General features: G+C 34.8%; 5 protein-coding genes and 1 pseudogene across 5 annotated transcripts; all 6 read left to right on the forward strand.

Moving 5' to 3' along the window:
- The first annotated feature begins 645 nt into the window (after nt 1-645).
- On the forward strand, nt 646-3650 carry LOC125584366 (annotated as a pseudogene).
- LOC125584367 (probable cytochrome c oxidase subunit 5C-1) lies at nt 3144-3650 on the forward strand. Its single transcript, XM_048752730.1, has one exon. The coding sequence runs from the start codon at nt 3144-3146 to the stop codon at nt 3336-3338; it is 195 nt and encodes a 64-aa protein (XP_048608687.1). The 3' UTR covers nt 3339-3650.
- A 175-nt stretch (nt 3651-3825) lies between these two features.
- On the forward strand, nt 3826-4507 carry LOC106438328 (calvin cycle protein CP12-1, chloroplastic). The gene has a single exon (XM_013879442.2). It carries the CDS (start codon nt 3940-3942, stop codon nt 4318-4320), a length of 381 nt encoding a protein of 126 aa, XP_013734896.1. The 5' UTR covers nt 3826-3939; the 3' UTR covers nt 4321-4507.
- Nucleotides 4508-8950: 4443 nt separating this feature from the next.
- Nucleotides 8951-10301, forward strand: LOC106438329 (ribosomal RNA small subunit methyltransferase). The gene is made up of 2 exons (XM_013879443.3): nt 8951-9340; nt 9427-10301. Exons 1-2 carry the CDS (start codon nt 9035-9037, stop codon nt 10147-10149), a joined length of 1029 nt encoding a protein of 342 aa, XP_013734897.2. The 5' UTR covers nt 8951-9034; the 3' UTR covers nt 10150-10301.
- A 2699-nt stretch (nt 10302-13000) lies between these two features.
- Nucleotides 13001-16475, forward strand: LOC125584370 (transcription factor MYB12-like). The gene is made up of 3 exons (XM_048752734.1): nt 13001-13490; nt 14307-14436; nt 15406-16475. Exons 1-3 carry the CDS (start codon nt 13358-13360, stop codon nt 16274-16276), a joined length of 1134 nt encoding a protein of 377 aa, XP_048608691.1. The 5' UTR covers nt 13001-13357; the 3' UTR covers nt 16277-16475.
- A 773-nt stretch (nt 16476-17248) lies between these two features.
- Nucleotides 17249-19816, forward strand: LOC125584369 (protein disulfide-isomerase like 2-1). Its single transcript, XM_048752733.1, has 11 exons — nt 17249-17502; nt 17684-17768; nt 17847-17944; nt 18036-18091; nt 18387-18504; nt 18575-18602; nt 18697-18788; nt 18882-19038; nt 19139-19263; nt 19347-19446; nt 19556-19816. The coding sequence occupies exons 1-11, from the start codon at nt 17282-17284 to the stop codon at nt 19628-19630; spliced, it is 1155 nt and encodes a 384-aa protein (XP_048608690.1). The 5' UTR covers nt 17249-17281; the 3' UTR covers nt 19631-19816.
- The last annotated feature ends 2544 nt before the right edge of the window (nt 19817-22360 follow it).

A 22360-nucleotide genomic window follows, 5' to 3' on the forward strand; every position in this document is an offset into this window, starting at 1 on the left:
TTGGGAGAACTTAATAACTTAATTTTAGTTTCTATTTATATATATACATATATATTTTAAATTTTAATGATTAATTAAATTAGACTTTTATTTATATGATTTTGTAATCATTTGTATTTTGTCATAACAAAAATTTTAAACCATGGATCGTAAATTTTGAATGTGAGACTTTTAACAATTTTAGTAATTTATAGTCATTTTTTAAAATTCAAAATATAAAATATACAGAAAAATCTAAAATTTTATAGTATGGTTATTGTGTTTTTAAAAAAATTATTTTAATAGTTTTAAATTAAAAAAAATTGATAGAAGATACATTTTTTTTTATCAGATCTTTATTATTCAAAATCATTAATTGTCATATATATTTTATCCATATTAGGCAATTCCGTAATCTTTATTTAAGAAAATAATAAATGACATTAATAATGAATTTATGGTTAGTTTAATAAAAAAACTTATTATATAATTAGATGTACCAACTTATTTCTCTAACAATTCTAAGAATCATCTTAGTGATGACATGTGGCTACAAAAATAAGTCGTAATGTTTCACAAATAATATATTGGGATTATGCCTATGTATCAACGTATATTTAATATCTTTATATGAATGATTCGTTTTCATCAAACCTAACTTGAAACTATAGACATGGCACCCACTCCTTCGTCTTTCCTTCAAGCATAACCTTCAAATAACACAAAAATTTGGCTTTATTTCTTGTTAACTTCTCGATCTTCTTTCACTTCAGATTAAAATGAGTATGGCCGGCAAGGGAAAGTGGCAGAGAGAGGCAGAGCAGCTGGTGGTTAAGCCTTTCCGGCTAGCAACAACAACACTCCTCAGCCTCCTCCTTCCTCTCTCTTTCCTTCTCCTTAGCCGTCTCTCTTCAGCTTCCTTCCTCTTCTCCTTGATCAAATCTCCTCCGCAAACGGATTCATCTTTCCTCTTCTCTATCCTTCATTACACGAATCCGGCCATATTATACGTGGCCGTTTCGGCAATAAGCGTTTACACTCTAGTTCTTGGTCTGACCACCAAGATCACAGCCTCAGATCCCAACCGCTCGATTCCCTTTTATCCACATGTCACAATGGCATGGCTCACGCTCTTCCTTTGTTCAAATCTCCGTCGGTTTAGGCCTGGAAGGAACGAGTTCCAACGTAACTTCTTGAGCAGGCTTGTGCTCTTCTGTGGTCTTCATGAGGTAATGCTTCTGTGGTGTAGGGTGATCGTGAGACCGGTGGTGAACAGCACGTTGATCTCCAGTCAACACGGGAGAGAAGAGACGGTGGTGGAGAGAGTGGCTTTGGCCGTGAGCTGTGGGACGTTGTGGTGGTGGAAGCTTCGGGATGAAATAGAGGCTTTGGTTGGTGTGGCAGAGGCTAAAAGAGCATTGTTGTTGTTATTATTAGCAAACGACGGTAATGTTAACGTTAGTTTGGATGTGGGAACAATTGATTTTGTGAATTGGTGGTTATACTATATGGTTGTGATGATTGGTATGGTTAGGATCGTTAAAGGGTGTTTGTGGTTTGGAATGATTTTGCTTTTCAAACAAGGTAGTAGAAGAAATCCACGTCGAAATGCCAATGATCCTCCTGTTTCTACAGCTTCTTCTGTTCATTATGACGATGAAGGTGACACTAAAGTGTAATAAGTAACAATTGGTTATAGGGTCACAAGTGGGGAATGCATTTTTTTGTGTGTTTTGGATCCAAGTTCTTACACCTAATATACGAAGGTTCAAGTTGATATTTGTAATGAGAAAGATGTTAACAAATTCATTACTGGGATGAAATTTGATAAACAGAGGTTTTACATCACATTTCGATAGAATCATTAAAAAAAAAACCATTAGCACCAGCAATAGGGCTGGGATCATGTATAGGATCCAATAGACTTGTTCGCATCCGGATTGATAACCGGTTCGGATAAACCCAATTTTATTTTTGAACATTTTAAATAAAAATAAGATATATATATATATATATATATAAAGTAAAAATGACAAATAAGTTGAAGTGATCTACTGGTAATGCAGATGTAAGTTCGTTTTTCCAATCTACGTTTGCAAATCTGTGTGTTTTGAAATAGGGGTTTCAGCTTAAATGGATACCTGATTGATTCTGGATAAGAACGGAACTGCACCAGTACCCAACAATATAATGTGGTTTTGATAAACTTTTCCGATGTTAGATGACATCATCTGGCTATTGCATTGAAGCTTAAAATTCCAAATTGCTGATGTTGTTATTAGATAAGACTATTTGGCCATTCCAAAGAATAAATAAGCTAATAAATAGAACCTTAGGCAGACATTGAATGAGTGTTACAAAAAGAAAAGAAAAAAAAAGGCAGACATAGAATGTTAGTGTCTGTCTATCAGTTAGGTTAGGCCGACCAAACTTGTTACTAACCCCTTGTTAGGCCTCAAGGGAAAACGAAAAACTCAAAGTTAATAGTAATAAATAGACCTTTTTAATTGTCAGTTTATTCAGCTTCCTCTCTTCATTTATTTGTTCGCGTTGTTCGTCTCCTCCTTCTCAGCACTACATCCGACTTGGTAAATCCCCAAATCCATCATTCTTGATCTCTCTGTTTATTGCTTTTGATTTCTTGTTTTATGCCGATCCTTCTTCTAGAACAAGTACTGATGAGATTTCTTAATTAGTTGATTCGGATTTCGATTCCTAACCGATGTGCTTCAAAGATGTAATTTAGGATCGCTTCATTGATATTGAAACAAAGTCTTTGATTAGCTAATCACCGATTGCCTCAAGAAGTAAGATCCATAGGCTATATTGTCTATTGATCCAAGTGTTCATCATTGATATGTCCATTAAGAAAGAACTGTTGTGAACTTGTGATAAAAATGAGAGTCTACCTTTGTTTTATATGAATTGGTCATGCATTATATTTCTAGCTTTTTGGTGATGATTGTATACTTTTCATGTTTGATTCGTGGTGTTATAGTATGTTTGTATATATAGTCAATAGTACATTTATTGTTTGATCCATCTTAATATCCATTTTTTTTATATGCGAGTTGGTTGTTGTTGAAAATTGTAGGAAGTACTGATTCATGTTTGATCTTTGGGTTCGTATTGTAAATTGTAGAAAATTGTAGGAAATCAAAGAGATGGCAGGACACAGGGTTGCACATGCCACATTGAAAGGGCCTAGCGTTGTAAAGGAGTTAATCATCGGTATGGCACTCGGTTTAGCTGCTGGTGGTCTTTGGAAGATGCACCATTGGAATGAACAGAGGAAAACCAGAGCTTTCTATGACTTGCTTGAGAGAGGTGAGATCAGTGTTATTGCCGCCGAAGAGTAATAAAAGCTGCTCAAAGACTCATCTTCATGGAAAAATTCAAATTTTTTTTTTTTTTAAGTTTCTGTTTATAAATAACTCTGAGATGAGTTTGGATTTTTCGAGAAATAAACAAATCTTAGAATGAGATTTGGTAGATCATAAACTGATTTAAATGTGATGGTCGATTCAGACAAAGCTTTCTTATTTTGTTTTGTTTTGTTTTGTTTATTATGGAACGACTTATTCATGGAAGTACTGCACTTGACAATGTTTCCAACTCCTGATTGTTATTATTTCGAACCAGAATAAATATAGCTTGTGTTGCATTTGCCATTGCGTTGTCCCCTGTTTCTTCAAGAGACTGAGAAAAAGCATAACCAGAATAGATATCTGAAAATAAAAAATGTCTTTACGGCTGAGAGTTTTGTAAAATATAAAAATTAATATCTAAAAAATAAAGTTTTGTGGAATAAACATCTGAATACACGTGGCGCAATACGCTCGGTTGCTAGGAGATAAGAAAATCGTGATCACAGAGTTCAAAATCAAGAAGTTGTATTTATCTTCTTCTTCTCCTCCTTGCATCAAAAAAAATTCTCTCCTCCATCAAAACTCTCCAAAGATGACAACCGTAGCCGCAACAGGCATCAACGTCGCGACTCCACGACTGGTCATTCGACCAGCGGCTCGTCTATACGCCCCGGTCCGTTTGAATTACCCGTGGAAATTCGGTTCGATGAACCGGATGGTTACGTCGGTGAAGGCGACATCGGAAGGAGGGATGATATCGGATAAGGTGGAGAAGAGTATTCAGGAAGCGAAGGAGACTTGCGCTGACGATCCTGTGAGCGGAGAGTGTGTTGCGGCGTGGGACGAGGTGGAGGAGCTGAGCGCCGCGGCGAGTCACGCTAGGGACAAGAAGAAAGCTGGTGGATCCGATCCTTTGGAAGAATACTGCAGTGATAATCCTGAGACTGATGAGTGTCGTACTTATGACAACTGAAAATGTTTTTGATGTCTGAAAATTTAGGTACCGGTCAGATCAATTTTTCTATCTTGTTGCTGTCGTCTGTGTTTGGTTTGGTTCGTATGGTGCTTTTTTTTTTGGTTTGTATGGTTTTTGTAAGTTGTAATGTGATAATGAATATGATGAATATTACAACTACAATACTCATCAGGTGTTTCATTAATACGTTGTGTTTCATGAGGTGTACTCTGAGATTAGTTTTCTCTAATATCTACGTAAACTTATTCCAAATGGTCTCAAATATTGATGCTAATGTTAACTTAGTGGTCTCAAATATTGATGCACGAATATATTGGGCTTTCTTAAGCATAGTCCAATGTATGGCGACTAGTCCCTAAGAAACAGAGAAACATAATATGATCAAGTGAAGCAATTTGCAATCTAATTGAACTGAACTGAATTTGAAAAATCAAAAAGCGAAATATAAAAATACATATAGCAAAATTTGTGAAAGATACGACCTTTAATCGAATGGATCCAGAAAACCGTAGAAGCTATAAGAGTTAAATTGTAATAAGGCTTTTTAAAATACTAAGAACATGCGTACTTGTTTCATGCTTTTTGTGTGTATTTGCAAATTTGAAGTCCGTCTCGTGTTTATTTTTCTGGCGGTAAGAAAAGTAATACATCTTGTAGTTTGATGCCATTACGCGAAGATGTTTATTTTACTCGCAGCTAAATTTTTATTTTTCTAACTTATTCCACTGATGCTAAACATTTTCAAACAAAATAAAATCTATACTATATAAAAGAAACTAATTTTGAGACTTATAGACTATGCCACATCAACCAAAATATTTATATCCAATGAATGTGTCACATCATCAAGATTTACATGTCATCATCTAACCCCATGAAATATGTATCCATTCACTTCTCTAACGTTTCCGGTATAACTTCTAAAGACAATCCAAAAACTCTAAAGACAACCGTTCAGCAGCTCCGTAACGACCACTTAGATTCCTGAAAGCCTTATTTAATAATAAAACATTCCAATGTCAGATGTCTATTGGAATATATATGCTGGGGAAATCGAAGGGGCATCTGACATTGGAATGTTTTATTATTAAATAAGGCTTTCAGGAATCTAAGTGGTCGTTCCGGAGCTGCTGAATGGTTGTCTTTAGGGTTTTTGGATTGTCTTTAGGAGTTATACCGGGAACGTTAGAGAAGTGAATGGATACATATTTCATGGGGTTAGACGATAACATGTAAATCTTGATGATGTGGCACTTTCATTGGATATAAATATTTTGGTTGATGTGGCATAGTCTATGAGTCTCAAATTTAGTTTCTTTTATATAGTAGAGATTCCTCGGGTTTTCGATCTTGCACTACTCCATAGCCCAGCAAAAAAGATTCCAGATTTTATGGCTTCAAAGTTAACCTTCATGGTTCCATCGGCAGTTTCCAGTGAAATTTGGGACGCTCATTGGCGTTGAGCTGCTCTTCCTTGACGATAAGGTACAACCTCATATTCTCAAACCAATAAATTTGTTCCCCTTAATTGCAATTGATATGAATTAGTGAGAATGTTCTTGAAATGATTTTTGGTATGTGTTTAAATTCCTTGAGATGCTTGATATGTTATCATGACTCTATTCTTGGTAATGATATTATCGTGACACCTTTTGATGGACCTTTTTTTTTTCAGGCAAAACCTTGCAAGAGTCTCTGAGTGGGCAGAACAAGCATGGGTGTCTCAAATGATGACCTGAAGGAATAGTTTAGTAAATTTAGAAATCGAGGATTTAGGTTTCTCTGGAAACACAAGAGACAGCTTTCGTTGATTATTACGAGATTGACGATGCCTTACAGACAAGAAGCACGAATGTCAAGCAAATGAGTGGTAGTTACTTGCATGATTTTCTTCGACCACAAGCTCCAGATAGTAAGATCTCTTGTGACATAACTTTTGATAATCAAAAACACTATAACAAGATATTTTATTCTGAAATAAAGTTGCATTTTATTTTACCTTTAAGAACAATGAGCTGGCTCTTACGATAACATGCATTGTGAATTATAAATCGCAGGTTAATTTTAAAGTGTTTAAAGTAGTTTGTCTCATGTTGCTAATGATATGTATCTGTTATAGTTGTTTTGATGTTTTATTATATGCTTACAGTATCCGCACTCGTATGAAGATGTCAAAGGAGATGACCACTCAAGTAAGGTTTTGTGGATTCTTTTTAGGTGAGATCAAGAGGCAAACAGTTTTTTTCAATGGTGTCAAATCATACTAATCCAATGAAAAACTGGATTTGAGAGTCATCTATTTATGGAAAGTGCAGAATCAAACAAAAGTGGTTTACTCATCTTGCTCTAATAATATCAGCAACAACAAACATGTATGCAACTTCTCTCTTTCATCCATTCTCTAAATAATAAACACATTAACAACTAACGTAGTTTCCACCCCAAACATTGTCCACGCCTTAAAAAGCAACTGTTACTCACGTGCCTCAAACCAAACTCCTTATACAGTCTCACCAATTTTTATGCAACCACTCAAGCAAAGACATGTTCAAGTCTACCATTCTCACAATATGATTCATTGACAGAATCATCTTTAAAAGTAGTATCTAATTAATGATATTTTAAACAATTTCTCAAAATAAGCTACCAAAGAAATAAAAATAAAAATATCTAAAAGCTTTTTTTTTGCTAAAAAACATATCTAACAAAATTAATAGATATATATACTAACTTATCGAAACTAACTTCAAAAAGGTCCAACAAAACAACAAAACAATGTTAAAAAGTTTTATTTTACGGTAGATTACATGAGAATCATACTCCCAAACTAAATTAGAAAAAATAACAAGTAAAAAACATCAATAAGAAATTTAACTTGAAATGGAAGCTCTTTGAAAAAGAAACATGAAAATGTTTAGCTAATAGTTTTTTTTTAACATGTCTTGAGGAATGCACAACTTTAAAATAATCATATTTATCAAAAAGAAAAAATCAATGTAAAAATAAATTAGAAAAGGAAAATACTATCTAAAATTAGTTGATATCTATGCTAAATTTTTGAAGAAATAACATGAAATATTTTTACATGAATCATAGATTATGTCAAACATACGGAAATTGAATATATCAAAATAAAATAATAGTTGTCAATATAGTTAACCTGATAAAATTGAAAGAGAAAAGAAGATACATGGAGAAAATATTGAAAATAAAACAAGAAAAACATCAAATTATTAAACAAACAAATAAAATTTTGAAATACAAAATTTATCAATATAACAATGTTTTAAAAAGGAAATACCAAAAATACCACATTCCTAATACTGGGTTTTTAGAATATGGAATTTAGGATTCGAATAAATATATAAATGAATAATTATTTAGAAAATTTAAAAGTAGTTTCCAAAAGAATTTTCAAATTTCAAAAGATAATTAAAAAACAAATTCATAAAAAATTATTAGATAGTTCGAATTTGAAAAAGTATAATTCAAAAACATAATTTTTTATTTATTTAAATAATTATTTATTATATATATAAAGCAATGTCTTTTGCTTCTTAACGAAGAGAGTATTTTTGAAAATGTCTATTTAATGAAAGTAAACATGAATAATTATACCAATAATGTAGTAAACAAGGAAAATTTCTTTTTTTTAAATTTCTTTTTAGTGAAGGTAAACCTGAATAATGTACTAGGTGGTAAATATGAAAATTTCCCTTTAAAAATTATAATGAAATATTTCATCTATAATCACCTGCATTATTGTTCTAAATTAATTCAAAATAATTTTAAATATTAAAAATAATTTAAAAGTTAATTTTTTTATAATATACGCGCAAGACACGGATGTAGTAAAAGGAATGAGCTTAAATTAGGCCTGGACATTTTAACCTGGACCCAAAGATCCGAACCGGAACCGATCCAAAAATACCCGATCCGGGACCGGACCGAAAATTTATAAGTACCTTTTGGGTCTAAATTTTTTTTACCCGAAAGAACCAGAACCGAATAGACCCAGACCCGAAAAGAACCGACCCGAATATACCCGACCCGATAAGAACCGATTTGTACCCGACTTAAAAACATGTATATCTAAAACTATCATATTTTTGTGTTCTATTTTATATATATTATTTTACGATTTAGTTGAAATATATTTTGTTAACAACATTTGTTATTATTTTTTAATATTTTTAAAGTAATATAAAGCTTTAAAATATAAAATTTAGAGTTTTAAATGTTTTAGTTTAATTATTAATAGTTTCATTTAAGTTGTTTTGTAAAATTTTAGAAATATATGACAAATATTCAACTAAAGTTGATGGAATTGAGTATATCATGTCCTTTTTAGATCCTAAATACCCGAATCCGACCCGGATCCGATATGGACCCGAAAAATTACGGATATTTTATGGGTATTTTAATTATAGACCCGAACAGATTCGGACCCGAGAAGAACCGACACGAACCCGAACCGAAAATTTTTAAGTACCTATTAGATCTAAATATTTAGGACTCGAAAAGACCCGGATCCGAAAGGAACCGGCCCGAACCCGACCCGCAGACAGGTTAGATTAAGATAACAAACGAATAAAATAAAAAAAATGAACAGAATGTTATAAATACAAAACGCCGCGGCTTGAAACTAGAATGAAAAAAAGGAGTCGAGTGGTGACGGCGGCGCAAAAGGCTTTGAGAAGACCGAGCGACAATGGCGGGAGGCAAGATAAGGAAGGAGAAGCCCAAGGCACCATCAAACCATTACCAAGGAGGAATCTCCTTCCACAAATCGAAAGGACAGCATATCCTCAAGAACCCTCTCCTCGTTGACTCAATCGTTCAGAAAGCTGGTATCAAGAGCACCGATGTGATTCTCGAGATCGGTCCAGGTACTGGTAACCTTACGAAGAAGCTTCTAGAAGCTGGTAAAGAAGTCATCGCTGTCGAACTCGATTCTCGTATGGTTCTCGAGCTTCAACGCCGTTTCCAAGGAACTCCTTATTCTAACCGCTTGAAGGTAACCCAAACTAACATTCTCTCGTTTCAACTCTTTGTCTGTTTATTACATAGAGTTAATGTTGTCTGTGTTTGTTGTGTAATAAGGTAATCCAAGGCGATGTGTTAAAGACGGAGCTTCCTCGGTTTGACATATGTGTTGCCAACATTCCTTATCAGATATCATCTCCTCTCACGTTCAAGCTTCTCTTCCACCCAACAAGCTTCAGGTGCGCTGTGATCATGTACCAGAGAGAGTTCGCCATGAGACACGTTGCCCAACCTGGAGACAACCTTTACTGTCGTCTCTCAGTCAACACTCAGCTCTATGCAAGAGTCTCCCACCTCCTCAAAGTCGGCAAGAACAACTTCCGACCACCTCCGAAGGTGGATTCTTCTGTTGTTAGGATCGAACCGAGGAAGCCGCAGCCTCAGGTGAACAAGAAGGAGTGGGATGGGTTCTTAAGAGTCTGTTTCATCAGAAAGAACAAAACTTTGGGATCGATTTTTAGGCAAAAGTCTGTTCTTTTGATGCTGGAGAAGAACTTCAAGACTCTTCAGGCGGTACGAGCTTCGTTGAATGGCTCGACCGGAGAAGCTGCCGGTATGGATCTTGATGACCAGAGCATGGGAATGGAAGATGATGACAACGAAATGGATGATGATGATGATGTGGAGATGGATGAAGGACAAGGAGAAGAGTTTAAGGAGAAGGTTATGAATGTGTTGAAGGAAGGTGGGTTCGAGGAGAAGAGGTCGTCTAAGTTATCACAACAAGAGTTTCTGTATCTTCTCTCGTTATTCAACAAGTCGGGCATTCACTTCTCGTAGATTAGTTATATGATATGGGTGGAAACGTTTTGTCCTCTCTCTTTTTTTTTTGTTACTGATTACTCTCATCAAAAGAGAAAGTGTACCCTGTTTTTGTTCTTCTAGTTTGTATTGATTTAAGTAAGAAATGATGAGAAGATTGATTGAGCTAAGTTTTCTGTTTGGGTTGAAACTGAAAGTCGATAAAGTTATTTTAGTCATACGTCCTCTCTCAGCAATGTCATGATACTGCAACCAAGACCATCAACAAATGTTTAGCAAGACCATCAACATGCAAAAATATAAAAGCTTACATTGGGGGGAACTGGTTTCATATGCATATGGCAGTTTTCGGTTACCCCGAAAAACACCAACTTTACTTTCGGTCTTTTTTTTTTGTCTAGTACTCCTTTTGTTTCATAAAAAAATTATCACTTTGACATTTTTTTACACAAATTAATAAAATGATTGAAATATATGAAATTAATTACATATATTCAATCAATAGTATTTGAAATAAATGAAATTATTTATAAAATTAATGCATTTGTAATTAATATTAAACTGAAAGTTGCATTGGAATTTTAAAATAACATTTTTTTGTAATAAGAACAAAATGTTAAAATGACATTTAATATGAAACAGATGAAGTATAAAAAATTATGTTTAGCCCAATAGGCAATAGCTTTAAATTTGACATTTCCTAATTATCACCAATCAACCCTCAAACCCGCATAGAACGTTGGTTCAAGCGTTAATTTTTGTGTTATCCTAAAAGGTTACGACTAATTTGAAAATATTGTATAGCATGCATGTTTTTATACAAATTGCTATTATTTTTTACTTTTATTGAATTTTACACTTAAGATACTAATACAACCATTCTATTTTTTTTTTTTTGCTAAACTGTAAATATCATATAAATGATAAAAAAATTTACAAAATATAAACCTAATTTCTGAACCATCCCGGCAAAAAGAAATAAAAACAGGATGGAACAAAGTTGAAACGAAATGACAAGATTATCTTAGCCACATAGTCATGAGAGAGCTGAAGCCTTTCCTGGATCTTCTCGCCGAGATAATGTTACGTACGTCTCTGTCAATCCCATGAAATACCACAGACGCATGCAGAGAGATTTTATTGTGAACAACATTGTTCCTCTAACTCACGTAGCAGCGTAATACAACCATTCTATTTTTCACAATGTAACAATTGGTTGAGAAGTTGATTTTTTAGAGTCTTAGTTTTGATGACTTCTCTATATAAGCTAGCATGGTGTGGGTTCGGACCTTGCGGTATTGAGTCCTCCAGTGATATATGGTATTGGGTCCTCCAGTGATATATATATATTTAAATAGTTTGATTTTAGGAAAAGCGAATAGTGGTACTACGTAGTATGTGGTCTTTCTCATTTAGTCCTAATTATATAACTACGAACGGACACAGAATTCAAAGGCGGATAGTCTAGCATGCAGTGCAAGGAAACAACCGTCGTTTATCGTTCATATAGATGCAGAGTTACCGGGATGGTTCGCAGAGTCTATATAAATCTGTTTTGATGGTGACAAAAAAAAAATATATAACTACGAACGGAAGTGCCAACACAGTACAAAACGGCAAAATAAATGACATGTGTGGAACATGTAGTTAGATGAGCAGTAAATGGGAAACATATGTTGATGGTTGTCGTCATGTTTTCGTATATTATGTCATATAAACGGAAACTCGTCAAATTAATTCTTCTCCAGTGATCCCATAAAGATTAATTGGTAGTTCAGTATATATATATAATTGTACTGGCAAAGTATATGGCTAGATCAGCTTCATTAGGCTGTCTGCATGTATATATTAAGTTATTAACCAATTTAACTCTATCGTCAAGCTTTATTAGGACCAAAACACAGGCGCACAGCAACTACATTTTATAACTTTGTTTTAATTAAGTTCAGATTTTAGTGACCTTCTTCTTTACGTGTAAAATATCTATAAGAATAAATAAAATGGAAAAGTTTTCGTTTAGGTTTTGTTTGTGTGTGATCGAGGAGTTTAATAGCTTAAGAGTTAATCCTTAAGCAAAAAAGAAAAGAAAAAAAGCTTAGGAGTTCTGATGCGTGCAGCGTGCTAAGAAAAACAGATGTAAGGAAATTTTTTGAGTGCATATATATATCGCCATATCCTTTGTTCTCCTAATTTGGGTGTGACTGTATGTCACTTCTAGAGTAAATAATGAAGGGGAAATATCAGTTATTCTTATTTACTCTGAAATCTTACCAATCAGCTAAAAACATTTTTCCTCCTCTAACCTCTACTTATTGATATATCATATATATTATATATAATCGTTAGTGTAAACACGTGTTTTGTAGTTCAAGAAAAGAGTCCAAGACCATCAGGTCAACAGGCGAAGATCCGGATATTTACTTAAATATTCAAAATACGCGATCACTATGTGATCTACGTATTCACGTGACCATTTATAAACTTCCTTTTGTTTGTTAAAACTTAAAAGGGACCATCATCTAATAGTATTTTTTTCCATTTAAGAGCACCCCATTTGGAGTTATTAGAAAAAATGTTTTTTGATTTTTTAATTATTATTTTTTTTTCTTTTTCAGATAAAAAAAATATCAACCAATATCGGGGTGCCACATGTCGTGTGGACCCACAAATAGTGCAACGATTCACTAAAAAAGAATCTTTATTTAAGAATTTTAATAATTGAATCATTAGCTTTTGATAGGATCCACTGATTATTTAATTATTTTTTTCATAAGAATTCATTTTTAAGGATTGCCTTCGTGGATGCTCTAATAGTATTTGATTAACAAACTAATCAGATTTTGAAGAAGAAAACGTTACGTCAATGATCCTAAAATTAGTGTCTATATTAAGATCGAGAACCACGACGATCCTGCACGGACCGATCACGAGTCTCTTGACGGTGAATACGCCACGACTTCAGTCTCATTCTAAACAAACGTGGCCGTATATGCACCATACACGTGTCATCATCTCATTTCCACTCGAACGCGCGAGTTCTTTAATCATCTTTTTAATCGAGTCTTCACCTTCCGCTATAAATACTGAAGCAGTCACTTTTACTTAGTGTTGTCTAGTCACTCAGTAACTTCACTTTCTTGTCCTCTCACTTGCGCGCTCTCTTTCTCCATTGTTTGAGTCTTGTGGTCAGTGAGAAATCATAAATACATAAAACCGCCGGAGAAAAATGGGAAGAGCGCCGTGTTGCGAGAAGGTCGGGATAAAGAGAGGGCGGTGGACGGCGGAGGAAGACCAGATTCTCTCCAGCTACATTCAGTCCAACGGTGAAGGCTCTTGGAGATCTCTCCCCAAAAATGCCGGTAACAGTTACACCTTTTTTCAAAGGATAGCTTACAAATACAACAATACCATGTAATATGAACTTTCAACCCACAGAAGTAAAGTAATCCTGGCTCTTGCCGTAATCTTCATGAACTATATATTTTTAAGTTAGTTTTGATTTATTATATACTGAAAAGTTAGTAAGGTTAGAAGTTAATCTCAATGCAACCCTGATATCGTCTCATTTCTTTTCAGTTTTTTTTTTGTTTTTTCGCTTATAATTTGTCAGTGTCACAACCATGGTGGGTTGTGAGTGTACTACGTATATAAAGTGCTGCCAAATGTATGTTTCGTAGATTGGTTAATAGACATATAGTTTATATATTATATTATACGGACTTTTTAATGTTTATAAGGAAATACAAAGGGATGAGTATTTAAACATTTTGTCCGTTGTATTTCATTTCAAGAATAAAATCAAAATGATATGACCAACTTTGATTTGATTTCCAACTGATTCGCTTTGAATACAAGACTAATAATCAATGCAGTAGTTGAGATATTTTGTAGTTGTGTATGCATATGATAATGCGAATACATTGATCAGAATTCTAAAAATCTCGTGAGCAGTCATATATCAAACCCGTAAAAAAAAACATTTGTAATAATTATTAAGAAACAATAAATGTTTAATAAAAAAAATAACACACATATTTTCGATGTTTAGTTATACTTATAAATCTGCGTGTATTATTACTGTGTTATATATATATATATATATATTTTTTTTTGTAAACTTAAAACATTTCTTAGTAACATTTCTTATTTTATTTTTATTTTATTTTTGTAAAAAGGATTAAGAAGATGTGGAAAAAGCTGTAGATTGAGATGGATAAATTATCTTAGATCAGATCTCAAGCGCGGGAACATAACTCCAGAAGAAGAAGACCTCGTTGTTAAATTGCATTCCACTTTGGGAAACAGGTACAATTCTTATTTAACTAATTCCAAAAATTTTCAATTTACTTTTGGATTAATAATGATTGAAATCGATCGGTCAAATAAGCAAGGCTTAGTGTTAAACTCACTCTCTTAGACTCTTAGTTACAGATCTTTATGTGAACAATTTACAGTAGATAATAAAAGTGACGGTGATAAAATAAACTATTCAATGTTGTTGAACCCTTTTTTTAATTGTCCGCTGTGCGTCTCCCTCTCGAAGCTTTTAGAACATGATTAATAGAGGTGCTTAGAAGAGAGTGCTTAACAAAAAAAAGAATATAATAATAGGTGAGATCCACATAAAAACTAAGCATCTGTGCTTATTCTACTTAATTAAGCACCGGTGCTAGCATTATTTCGCAGACTCCACTGATACGTGGTGGTCTGCAATCAGGTGCTCTTGTAACCCTTGGTTGATTTGTTGTCAGACTATTCTGTTTTAGCTGAGGCAAACAACATGTACTCTCTAATAAATGTACACTTCACTTTATTACATACGCCCTCACTGGAACGTAAACATATCCATCTGATATTCTAAATATTATAAAAGGTTTTACTCTCAAGGTTCTAAAAATACATACATATATGAATACATACATATTCAAAATCTCCTAAAATATATGAATTAACATTTTCAAAAAAAATTCAAAAAATATCTGAATAACTTGAGTCACTGTCACCGTTATTGACATTGCTCGAGTGATATCTCGTATATTATATTATACTAGTAATTAATAATTAATTATATTTCTAGAAACATGGTTAGGTCAGCAGTCATATCGATGTAGCAAAATTGTATTTTGAAACTGTACACACTGTTATATTGATTTCCAATCGGCCACGAAGTTCTTTAATTCCACGGAAAATAGATTTTAAGTTTTTAAGGCTGTTCAAAGCTGATAAAGGGTTAGTAATAATTAATTGTTTTTGAATGAATATTAATTAATGTAGGTGGTCACTAATTGCGAGTCATCTACCAGGGAGAACAGACAACGAAATCAAAAACTATTGGAACTCTCATCTCCGCCGTAAACTCCACAACTTCATCATCAGAAAGCCATCCATCTCTCACAACGTCCTTGCTGTAGTCATAAACGCTCCTCCAAGGTCACCGCGTCCGCCTACAAAACGCAGACCAGGGAGAACCAGCAGATCCACCATGAAACCTAAAACTCACCACCCAAAAATTCGAAAGATGAAGAAAACGTCTGAACCGCCGGAGCCAGAAGCCAGCGTAGCGGTTAAAGCAGGAGAAGAAACATTAATGATGGAGTTAAACGAAGCCGAGGCTGAGCTAGGACCATGCAACTACTATGTAACCTGTCACGAAGGAGGAGCTTGTCGCAATAATGATAATAACAATAGCAGCATTGATTGCGATAAAGGAGTTTCATCCTTTGATGAAGACATCGTTGATCTTTTGTTGGACGAATCAGCTCCAAGCCACGTGTTCACTTCGTGTGGTGGTAATGCAGAGTTGAATCATCTAGGAGACTCTGGACAAGCCAAAAGGTCTTCGGAGATTTTAAACCAAGAGAGTCTCGACTGTCTTCAGTCTTGTCCGTCGATGGAGTCGTTTCTCAACTATGAGCATCAAGTCAACAATGCGTTCACGGGTGAGTTTATTGACTGGGACGACTGTGTTTGGCAACAAGGGAATGACAATAACATTTGCGATGAGAAAGAGGGTTCTGATTCAATTGTGTCGTGGCTTTTGGACGGTGAAGATGAGGCCACGATCGGGGAAAGTAATTGCGAGAACTCTGGAGAACCACTGGATCATGACGAGGAAAATGCGTTGGTCGCCTGGCTTCTCTCTTGAATATATTTATTAATCTGTTAAGTTTGTAGTCTTTTGAATGTATTTACATGATATCTTTTTTTTTTGAGCACCGTATTATATGTGATGTCTTATCATCGACTTATTAGGGTACCTTGTATGGTTTGTTTTTATGTCTTTACCTTTTTCATGTTAGTACCCTCTCCTATTCGTAAAAGATCCATGTTTTAGAATTTTCACATTTTTTAATAAAACATATTAAAACTTAGCTATAAATGTATAGTTTTTCGTAATTTTATATTTCTTATATTTTTAAATCAATAAGTTTTTAAGAAATACAATTAATGTTTTTTGAACTTCATAGTTTCTCATTATTAGTTGACAAAAATTATATTGGAAATATAAATATGTATTTTTTTGAAACAAATTTTTTTGTCTAGAATATGAATATTTTAGGAACGGAAGGAGTAAAGAGGTACAAAATGTAGGTATCCATTTATGTGGCATATGTATTTCAACCTTCTCTAGATACAGGAAATTTAGAAAGGAAACTCTATAAAGCTTGTGTCGAAATCATACAATATCAAATAACTTTAAACTATCGGAAATAATTTTTCAAACATATTAGTTACATCATATCTTGACGGCCAAATATTTCGAGGCATAAAGCTGCATTACACCTGCGAATCATCATGTGCCATTCAAGTGGTTACTGGCAAGTGACGAGATCGAAGCCTTAATAAAGGTGGCGTTCTAACCTTTTTTTCTTGAGAAAGGTTGGGCCTTTGGGGGTGTTCTAACCTCCCCGTACAAAAACCACGGACAAATAAATATTTTCGACGGAAAGCCCATTCAGGCCCAAAATTAGATTGTATAGTGGAGCGGAAAGACTTGTTCGCTTTTCTTCGCCGAGAAAGACGTGGACCATTGACAATCTGACAAGTAACCCAGCCACGCAGTACGAATTCCCGATCACCGTTGGTGAGTAAATCAACGTTCCACATCATGCCATGTCACTATTATCTGTATCTTCCTTCTTCTCTAATTATGGGGAATTGTTTTTTTTTTTTAATAACAGAGAGAGATCAAAGCTACTCCAAAGCAGAAAGAAGAATGGCGAAATCTCAGATCTGGTTTGGTTTAGCCTCCTTACTGGCGTTGATTGTGGTGTCAGCCGTAGCAGACGATGTGGTTGTTTTGACGGATGATAGCTTCGAGAAGGAGGTTGGTAAAGATAGAGGAGTTCTTGTCGAGTTTTACGCTCCCTGGTATGAACCAATCCTTTCAATATATATTTTGATTGATGAATCTGGATGAGTTTGTGGACTTTTAAATCGATGATGAAGAGTATGGTTTTAGTGAGAAAGTAGAGTTACTGATGTGAATTTCTCATCTTTTATGATATAAACTTTTGGATCGTTTATTTTAAAATGTTGCGTGTGATTACAGGTGTGGGCACTGCAAGAAACTTGCCCCAGAGTATGAAAAGCTTGGTGCAAGCTTCAAGAAAGCTAAGTCAATTTTGATTGCAAAGGTTGGTCACTTGTCTCGTTCCTTTTCATTTCTTTCTGTATGGTGGATTCTATACTTAAACTTGTGTGCTGTGTTGCAGGTCGATTGCGATGAGCATAAAAGCGTCTGCACTAAATATGGTGTTAGTGGTTATCCCACCATTCAGTGGTTTCCTAAAGGCTCTCTTGAACCCCAAAAGTATGCTCTCTCTTATTTTTTACTCCCAAGCTAATTTATTATTATTGGAATTTAGTAAAAGATGGTGAATGATTGTTTTCTTATTTAACAGGTATGAAGGTGCACGCAATGCTGAAGCATTGGCTGAATATGTCAACAAGGAAGGAGGTACTCTCCTTGATGATAGTTTAGCTAAGCTAGTCCAAACTTACTTTTGTTTTCTGAGAAGATTTGTTTAGGCATGGTTTATGAGTTAGACTAAGTTGGTGAAATGTTCAATCTTTTGTTCCTGGTGATTTTTTTTATTCTATATGCAAGTTTGAAATTGCCGGAAATTCATTGATTGGCACCACTTCTCCCAATTTTTTATATTCAGTCTGTTGTTAAATTCTTGCCTTTAGAATTCTTCAATTAAATTTTGTTGTTGTGTACTTTACCTTTTGTTGAACAAATATGCTTTCAGGTACCAACGTTAAGTTAGCTGCAGCTCCACAAAACGTTGTTGTGTTAACACCTGATAATTTCGATGAGATTGTACTGGATCAGAACAAAGATGTCCTCGTCGAGTTTTATGCCCCATGGTAGTACACTATCTCTTTCTTCACTGCCCATGGTTTCTGTTTTCTAATTTCTGATTTTTAAATTTTCCAGGTGCGGCCACTGCAAGTCCCTCGCTCCTGTGAGCTCTTTCAACTATTTGTCTACTTTTGAAACAACAATAGTTCACTTTCACTTTGTTATTAATGTTGTGATTTCTTTATTTAATTCGTCAGGTTTACGAAAAGGTAGCGACGGTGTTTAAGCAGGAAGAAGGTGTTGTAATCGCCAACTTGGATGCTGATGCACACAAAAGCCTTGGCGAGAAGTAAGTTTGAGTAATCGATAGTACTGTATAAAAGTCATATATATTTCAACAGAAGGTTGAAAACAAGTACCTTTTTTTTGGTTCATTAACTAGGTATGGAGTAAGTGGATTCCCAACACTAAAGTTCTTTCCAAAAGACAACAAAGCTGGTCAAGATTATGAGGGTGGAAGAGACTTAGATGACTTTGTAGGCTTCATTAATGAGAAAGTCGGGACCAGCAGAGACAGTCAAGGGCAGCTTACTTCAAAGGTGAACCCACAAAAAAAAAGACGTGTCCCTCGTTGTTTTGCAAATTCTGTCTAAGCTCTGAAAGCTTTTGTTGATATATCTCAATTTTTTTTTGATATAGGCGGGTATAGTTGAAAGCTTAGATGCGTTGGTAAAGGAGCTAGTTGCAGCCAGTGAAGAAGAGAAGAAAACAATCTTGTCTCGCATCGAAGAGGAAGCTAGTAACCTTAAGGGCTCCACAACAAGGTATGTACTAGTATTAGCGTTTCATCATTACATCGAATAAGAGTTCCTTTGAGCTATCATGATGAATGTCGCCCTGTAAATAGGTATGGGAAGCTTTACTCGAAACTGGCAAAGAGCTACATAGAAAAAGGTTCAGACTATGCTACAAAAGAAGTCGAGCGGCTTGGACGCGTCCTCGGCAAGGTCTAAAATCATTTCTTCTTTTCTCTCTGTACATAACTTTTCAATCCGGAAATAATAAAAACTAGTTTTTTTTTTGTATTGACATTTTGTCTGGTTTACTTGGGTGCAGTCGATAAGCCCGGTGAAAGCTGATGAGTTAACTCTCAAGAAGAATATACTGAGCACGTTCGTTGCTTCTTCTTAGAAGCCAAGGCCCCTGAGAGAGTAGAGGAGTCTATATAAACTGATACAATTTGTAGAGTCGGTGTTTTGGAGACTTTTCTATGCCTGTTGTTATTTCTGTTTTAGTTCTATACATTATGGATTTAGTTTTGTATGGATTCTGTTTGAGCTACCAAAGAAAGAAATAAGAATATCTCAACTAGATAAATATCAGAAAACCTGCGTTGCTCAGTGGATTCGATTCCTCTTGATTTAGAAAGTCTTTAGGCATTGGACATAATGGGCAAGGATACAGTCAGAGATTTTAAGAAATCAAACGACGAGTTATTTGATACGTAAAAAGGTTGCTGCAATTTGAAGGCCTGCTTGGTTACATCAGGGGCTCAATAAAGAGGTGATGCTTTGTAGATAGATAAAGGTTCTAGATTGCTTGAGGATAAGAGATTCTAGAAGGGGAATAATGAATAGCGACTGGGTGATATAAGTCACAGGCAGTGGCACATTTGGACATGGTGAGAGTGTGGAGACGTTGCAGCGTTTAGTATGAAGGGTATCATTTGTATAGTCAATCATGTTCATGGAGTTTAGTGTCTCTCAGTTGTGCTTTCTCTGTAAACAGTTACCATCAATAAACACACTTTTTCATTCATATTGGTATCAGAACTCTAGAAGATTCATGTGGAGCAATGGCACCAAAGAAAAACGATTCTAAGCAGACTATCGAGCATGATCCGACAGATACTGGCCAAGCGGCGTTGCTGGAGCAGAGCTTGTCCAGCAGTACTTTGAGATCGATTCTTTACGGAGGAGGATAAAGTAAGGGCTGTGAGGATGTGTTTCGTCGACGAGGCGTTGCTCTGGTACCGGTTGGAGAGAGACCAAAACCCATTTTGAAGTTGGGAGCAGATGAAGTTTTCAGGTCTTGGATCAGTTCTCATCTTCTTCAAACACTACTGCCAGGCGAATTGTTGCTCTCAGTGAAAGACTATTGTCGTGCGTTCGTAGCTAAAGATACAAACTCGCCAGAGATCACCGACGCCATGTTAAAGTTGGCATCCATGTTAGTATTGAAGCCTAAAATTCGAGAAGTGGTGAAGATGTTTGAACCCAAAAACTTGAATGTGATTTAAGAATGGAGGCCATAATGGCCTGGCCATTGTAGGGGATAACAACACTTGTTCTCACTGGGAAAAAGGATCTGGCACAAGAAAAGAGGCATTAGAATGTCATTATCCTAATTGATCCAGTAAAAAAAAAGCGAAACAAAGGGAGGATGCAATCGATACTTGATTCCTCCAGAAAATCCGTAACACAAACTAAATAATGTAAAAGATGTTACAAGGCTCTGGAATCTAACCTATAACCAAGAATTGCATGTTCCACAGTGTGTGTAAATCTAGATCCAGAAGTGACCAAATCAAAGGAAGCAAAAAAAAAGGTTGGGATTTTTAAGCTCAGACACAAATCTAATGCATGGAGGGATTTAGAAGAGGGCACAAATGAAACTTGACAAAACAAAGCAACCCACATGGATAGATAGATCAATGCTTAACGTACTAGAGGTGATGATCACAGGGAACAACGACGATCGAGAGAGAAGGAACCTAATTGAAATGGTTCAAGAGTCGAGAGTTAGATTTTGCGGTGGCTGACTTGGGAGCCATATATAATGGCAACAGAAACTATCTCTATACAATGCATGACTCTCATAATTAGTGTTTCTTAACATGTATATGTCTTTGTCACTTGATTAGTTGTTTCATACCTGACTTTTATTTTTGCCTCCTTATTTTTGTAAGTTTTAGTAATATGAGACTTTTTTTAATAACATCTCAACTTTTTTAATATCAAATCAATGTAAAAGACATTCACAACAAACAAGCTATTAAGAACATTAAAAACAGATAGTATTAACACGATGATTCCTAACTCATTTGTAGGATTGATTGATTCAATAGGTTTTATCATCTTCGTTTTTGGTCTTGTATGATCTATTTTGTGGTTCTCATATGTTGTGTAAATGTTATTTATTTATACATAGATCGGATACGATCCATATAACATGCCTAGTTGTAACTGTCCATTGCATTAGAATTCTTTTGCTTTGAACCCGATAAAACAACAACTTCAAATTATTATGTTGTAAAAACAACATCTTCCGACTCCTTATTTCTTTAGAGTCTTTGCACCCTAACGAAATCATCGACATCATTAGGCCTGGGCACTTTACCCGATACCCAAAGCCGCATCCGAATCCGATCCGAAAAACCTGAACCGAAATCCGAACCGAAGTAATAAATATCCGAAAGAGTATTGAGTTAGGAGAGATTGAATATACAAACCCGAACGGATAATATCCGAACCCGATTGGATATCCGAAGATAACCGAACATATGTATACTTAACCTTAAATTTTTAGTTTAATTCTCTCATTTTATTCAAAATATTTATATTAATGCTACACATAGTTTAAGATCAGATAATATACATATAATTATGGATTGCTACTCACTTGAAAAACATCTCAAACTTTTTGTTTTGTGCATTAACAAAAATTGTATCAAAAATTTCAAAACAATAACCAAATTAGTGTCTTTTTATTTTTACATTTTACCTCCAAATCTATTAATCATTTAATTTGTTAAATATTTAAAAAACTGTGAAGTTAAAGATATATTTTTAAATACAAGAAATTTGAGCAATGAAGATTTTATTTTTTTCTTTCAAAATCTAAATATCGAAACTGACCCGA

The sequence above is a fragment of the Brassica napus genome, chromosome C3 (genome assembly GCF_020379485.1).
Source record: "Brassica napus cultivar Da-Ae chromosome C3, Da-Ae, whole genome shotgun sequence".
NCBI classification, from domain to species: domain Eukaryota; kingdom Viridiplantae; phylum Streptophyta; class Magnoliopsida; order Brassicales; family Brassicaceae; genus Brassica; species Brassica napus.

What these genes read in the sequence shown, in the direction of transcription:
- LOC125584369 (XM_048752733.1), top strand. Translation starts at nt 17,282, where the DNA reads ATGGGGAATTGTTTTTTTTTTTTAATAACAGAGAGAGATCAAAGCTAC. An exon ending in GTCGAGTTTTATGCCCCATG is followed by an intron (nt 18,505 to 18,574) that starts GTAGTACACTAT and finishes TAAATTTTCCAG; the next exon opens with GTGCGGCCACTGCAAGTCCC. An exon ending in CTTAAGGGCTCCACAACAAG is followed by an intron (nt 19,264 to 19,346) that starts GTATGTACTAGT and finishes CCCTGTAAATAG; the next exon opens with GTATGGGAAGCTTTACTCGA.
- LOC125584367 (XM_048752730.1), top strand. Translation starts at nt 3,144, where the DNA reads ATGGCAGGACACAGGGTTGCACATGCCACATTGAAAGGGCCTAGCGTT.
- LOC125584370 (XM_048752734.1), top strand. Translation starts at nt 13,358, where the DNA reads ATGGGAAGAGCGCCGTGTTGCGAGAAGGTCGGGATAAAGAGAGGGCGG. An exon ending in ATCTCTCCCCAAAAATGCCG is followed by an intron (nt 13,491 to 14,306) that starts GTAACAGTTACA and finishes TTTTGTAAAAAG; the next exon opens with GATTAAGAAGATGTGGAAAA. An exon ending in CATTCCACTTTGGGAAACAG is followed by an intron (nt 14,437 to 15,405) that starts GTACAATTCTTA and finishes TAATTAATGTAG; the next exon opens with GTGGTCACTAATTGCGAGTC.
- LOC106438328 (XM_013879442.2), top strand. Translation starts at nt 3,940, where the DNA reads ATGACAACCGTAGCCGCAACAGGCATCAACGTCGCGACTCCACGACTG.
- LOC106438329 (XM_013879443.3), top strand. Translation starts at nt 9,035, where the DNA reads ATGGCGGGAGGCAAGATAAGGAAGGAGAAGCCCAAGGCACCATCAAAC. An exon ending in CTTATTCTAACCGCTTGAAG is followed by an intron (nt 9,341 to 9,426) that starts GTAACCCAAACT and finishes TTGTGTAATAAG; the next exon opens with GTAATCCAAGGCGATGTGTT.